General features: G+C 35.4%; 1 protein-coding gene across 1 annotated transcript; it reads left to right on the top strand.

Annotated features, from left to right (window-relative positions):
• Positions 1-2,071: 2,071 nt before the first annotated feature.
• On the top strand, positions 2,072-3,597 carry LOC139086895 (metallophosphoesterase domain-containing protein 1-like). The gene has a single exon (XM_070635525.1). It carries the CDS (start codon positions 2,829-2,831, stop codon positions 3,435-3,437), a length of 609 nt encoding a protein of 202 aa, XP_070491626.1. The 5' UTR covers positions 2,072-2,828; the 3' UTR covers positions 3,438-3,597.
• Positions 3,598-4,957: the final 1,360 nt, after the last annotated feature.

The following is a 4,957-nucleotide window of genomic DNA, read 5'->3' as shown; positions in this document are numbered from 1 at the left end:
CATTGCGCTGTGTATTTAAATCAGTGACACATCCAAAGTTGATATACCTTACAACACAGTTTACAGATATGATCATAGAAATGCCAACTGGAAAAAATTCAAATCGTATATAACTCGTCGCATCGAAGACAGCACCTGGAAAACCCATGCAACACAGTAGAGGAGATAGAACATCATATCAAAGTATTCTCAGAACTCATCATGGATTCCAGAAACAAAACTGTGAAGAAGAAAAAGATCAACTTTGAATCGACAAAGCTCACACCAGAAATCAAAGACTTAATCAGGACGAAAAGAAGTCTTCGACGAAGATGGCAACGTAGCAGAGATAATCAAATCAAAACTGAATTAAACATTCTACAGAAAGTCATCAAAGACAAAATTAAGGAACTCAAAAATACAAACTGGAATAAGCGGCTTTCAGAAATCCAACCATCAAACCAAACAGTCTGGAGGATTGCAAAGCATTGCAAGAAAGGTTCAAAATCGATGCCACCGTTGATTGATGCAGATAGAACGTTCATCACTAATAAGGAAAAAGCCAGCGTTCTCAGTGACTATTTTCGTAAAGCTCACGAAAATCCACTTGAGGACAACAACCCAGTACATACCCAGGAAGTAGACAACGCAGTGAAGGAAACATTGGAAGGAGAAAATAGTGACTGCACAGAACTTACAAATGTAGAGGAAATCTCATACATTGTAAGAAATCTGAAAAATCCTAAAGCACCAGGATTAGACGATGTCAACAACATACTCCTCAAAAATCTTCCACCAAAAGGCTTCGAATATTTGAAGTTCATCATCAACACGTGTCTCAAACTTAACTATTTTCCGAAAGTTTGGAAAAAAGCTAAAGTAATCCGATCCCAAAACCTAGCAAACCAGCAAACGAAGTGAGCAGCTATAGGCCAATAAGCTTGCTTAGTTCCCTAAGCAAAATATTGGAAAAAGAGTATTGCTGAATAGAATAAACGAGCATCTGGAGGATAACAACATCATTCTGACTCAACAGTGTGGATTTCGCACAGGACGATCAACATCTCACCAACTCATCAAAGTAATCAAAACAGCAAAGGAAAACATAAGCAGGAAGAAATCAACAGGAATGATCTTCCTAGATGTGGAGAAAGCATTTGACAGAGTCTGGCATAACGGACTCTTGTTTAAAATGATCAAATTAGGGTTTCCACTACCACTTATAAAAACTGTAAGATCTTTCCTAAGTGAAAGAACTTTCTCAGTTTTATTAAAGGTCAGTTCTCAGAAACCAATGAAATCAAATTCGGAGTACCACAAGGAGCAGTGCTTTCACCAACTCTCTACAACATCTACACATATGATATTGTAAGAGAAACAACCAACAATATCGCACTCTTCGCAGATGATACTGCATTGTATCATTCTGCAGAAAACTCAGCCGATATTGTAACACATCTACAACACACTGGAAGAAAAGTACAACAATACATGAACAAATGGAAAATAAATCTCAACAAACAGAAGACTCAAGCCTTATTCATCACAAATAGGTACTCCAGGCAACTTCCTAGAGACAACATCAAATTCCTCAACGAAAACATCAAATGGGAAACCGAAGCTAAATATCTGGGAATGATAATCGACAAGAGAGTGACATTAAAGCAGCATGTAGAATATGTGACCAACAGAGCTCACACTGCACTAAGACTACTTTATCCCCTCATCAGCAGGAACTCACATCTCGACGTTCGAAACAAACTTCTCATCTACAAGCTAGCCGTGAGACCCATCTTCACATACGGCTGTCCAGCATATGAACGGATGGCAAAAACACATCTACAAAAACTACAAGTACTACAAAACAAATTCTTGAGAATTGTTCTCAACAAAACAAGATATGAAAGGATATCAGATCTACATACTGAAGCAAAAATACCCTCTATTGAGGACTACGTCGGAAAAGTTGCAAGCGAATTTCAACACTCGTCTTGCGTCGCGAAACACCGAATAAACCACAACATAAATTAAATCAAAACAATTTCAAAATAAAATCAAAAACTAAGTGATTGAATGCGATAAGTCAGAATCCTTAAAAATTTAAATACAAATAAAATGTATCCAAACTTTGTACATAATTAAGTTAAAAATTTAATGAATAAAAAGTTTATTTAAAAAAAAAAAAAAAAAAAAGGATAGTACAACAGATCGATGATCGCAGTGCTTCTTTGCTATCTAGCAAACCCAACAATTCATTCTATTCTAGTGGGAAAATAATCAGTGGGAAAAAATACCAGTGGGCCAAGAAGCAGTGGGCAAAACTTCCAGTGGGCAAACGTACCAGTGGGAAAAAGACTAGTGGGAAAATGTCAGTGGGCAAACAATCAGTGGGCAAGTGATCAGCGGGCAACCGAACCAAACCCGTTCAAGGGGATGAGTTGGTGAGGTCTTGACTCTTTGCTTCCGAATGGAACTGATTTCTCCGGTGGTGGTACTATACAGGTGCAGGTATGAAGGCAACATACCAATATCGTACGGGTGTACCAGTGGTATACTTCTTATATACCATACCGAACCTCAACCGGAGAAATTAGCCACTGGATATTCCGCGAGTGCCACGAGATCGTCATTAAGTCTTGTCATCAACACGGTCACTTCATATTGCTCTAACTGCATTGTGCTGCTCGGCATATCCACCAAAAAATTCAATTAAAATTCAATTTTTAGCTGGCGGTAAACTCGACGAAGTCTTAGCATTTAACGATTGGATAGGACGACTTCCACACAAGTATAAACTTGTCATTGCTGGCAATCATGAGCTATATTTTGATCCATCATTTAGAGAAATTATGTCACCAAATACAAATGGACGTACGAAGCACAATAGTGGATTAATTAATAAAATTCCATTCCTTGGACAGTCAGGTGATGCGAGTAGTACAGCAGCAGCACCAAAAATGAGAGAATATTTAACAAATTGTATATACCTTGAGGATAGTGGTGTTGAACTTTATGGAATTAAATTTTGGGGATCACCATGGCAGCCTGAATTTGGTCCATGGGCATTTGGTGTTAAACGTGGACAAGAGCTGCTTAATAAATGGAATTTAATTCCAACAGACACTGACATTTTAATAACACATTCACCGCCACTTGGATTTAATGATAAAACAGCTAAAGGTGATCATGCTGGATGTGCTGAACTTTTATCGACAATACAAAAGCGTGTAAAGCCAAAATATTCAATATTTGGACATGTACATGATGCATATGGTGTTATGGCTGATGGACGGACTGTTTTTATTAATGCAACAACATGTGATATCAATTATCTTCCAAATAATCCACCGGTCGTGTTTGACATTGAAATTAAGAAGAATATGGATGATGAAGAACTGAAAGAGGAAGTTGTGGATGTAAAAGTTGAGGAAAGACGAAGTTGGTGCTCAATTATGTAAATTTTGATAGTTTAGAAGTGGGGATGGGTATTGGGGGTCAAAGTCCATATTTTGGATATTTTCAACTCCTGTGAATATGTTCCTGTATCTGTACTCCTTAATGATTAATGGAACTTGGATAAATTAGTAAAAAATAAAACATTTTTTTTTATTTCTTGAATTTTGGGTCTTTTTATTATATATTTTTGTGATATCCTCAGGCCAGAGTCAAGTCAGTGGAACATTGACGACAGAATGTTTGCTTGACATTTGAACTTGATTAGTCCGAGATTTGGCATCAATTGTGCTTGTATGTGCTGACTAATTTCATCATTTAATTATATGTGCGCATGCAGCATTTTAATGAGAATTTCTTATCAGAAATGTTTTTGTGACTTTTGTCGTTGGATTATCTTTTTCCACAGAAATTCAGACGTGACTATATGTCCAGCATCCAACTGCGAATTAAGTGACTCTCTGAGAATTTATATAAAAAATACACAAATACTTTTAAATAATTAATCATATAAAAATTGCAGCTTAACTCTGCTTTTCAAATCATTTTCTGTCCAACTTTTGACTTTAAAGGAACTAAAAATTATTTCTTGTGCATTTCAATCTTGTGAAAAAGTTAAAAAAGTTAAAAAATGTTGAAAATTATTTTGTAAGTTGAAAAAATTTAATTAAAAAATTATCAAATAATTAAAATTATTTTTTTTTGTGTCATTTCCTCGTCTAGCGGTGCTTTATGTCTCATCGCAGCATTCTGTGGATCATCGTCGTCGACTAATATTGAGTGTGAATATGGAATTAGTAGATACTTTGTTTTGGGTGACATCTATCGCTGCAATGTCAACAGCAATCCAAACATTATATCTGAAGAATCAGCACAAATCAGCGGAGTTAGTGGAACACACGTGAATAGTTCATATAGCAACGATGATGTTCATGGCTTTAGTGTTGCCTGGAAAATAATCGAAGTATTCCCAAAAGGTTTGGATAAAATCTTTAAAAATATTAAAGCGATTAATATTTTGAATAGTGAGTTAAAGGAAATCCATCAGTCCGATTTGAAAGCATTTCCAAATTTATGTTATTTTTTTTGAGTTACAACAAAATTGAAATTATAGAAGAGGGATTGTTTGATTTTAATCCAAATTTAGAAGTTGTAGGATTTTATGAATCTAATATAATTCACATAGATCCAAATGTATTTGATCATTTGAACAAATTAAGATATTTTTGGTTCTATAAAGTTCCTTGTGTTGGTCAGTCTATTTCCAATTCTAAAGAGGAAGTTCAGTCAGCCATAAAAGTTGTCAAGTCAAATTGCACAAATGCTGACTTTTTGTCACTCGACGCTCAGCTTAAGAACCTTGAAAGTGAGTCCAAAACATTAGATTCTGATGCTTTTAGTGCCAAATTTGAATCCTTTCAAAATTCAAAATTCTTTAAATTTCGTCCTTTAAAGCCTAAATTTGAAATTCTTAAGAATGAAAAATGCTTTTATTGTAAACAGTTGAGAAAAATCGAGTCAATTG

This window comes from Chironomus tepperi, unplaced genomic scaffold, assembly GCF_022539635.2.
Source record: "Chironomus tepperi strain 1889 unplaced genomic scaffold, CSIRO-AGI_Ctep_v1 contig_91, whole genome shotgun sequence".
Lineage (NCBI taxonomy): Eukaryota > Metazoa > Arthropoda > Insecta > Diptera > Chironomidae > Chironomus > Chironomus tepperi.
Note: the sequence above shows the minus strand (reverse complement) of the source record. Positions and strands in the feature narration are given on the sequence as shown.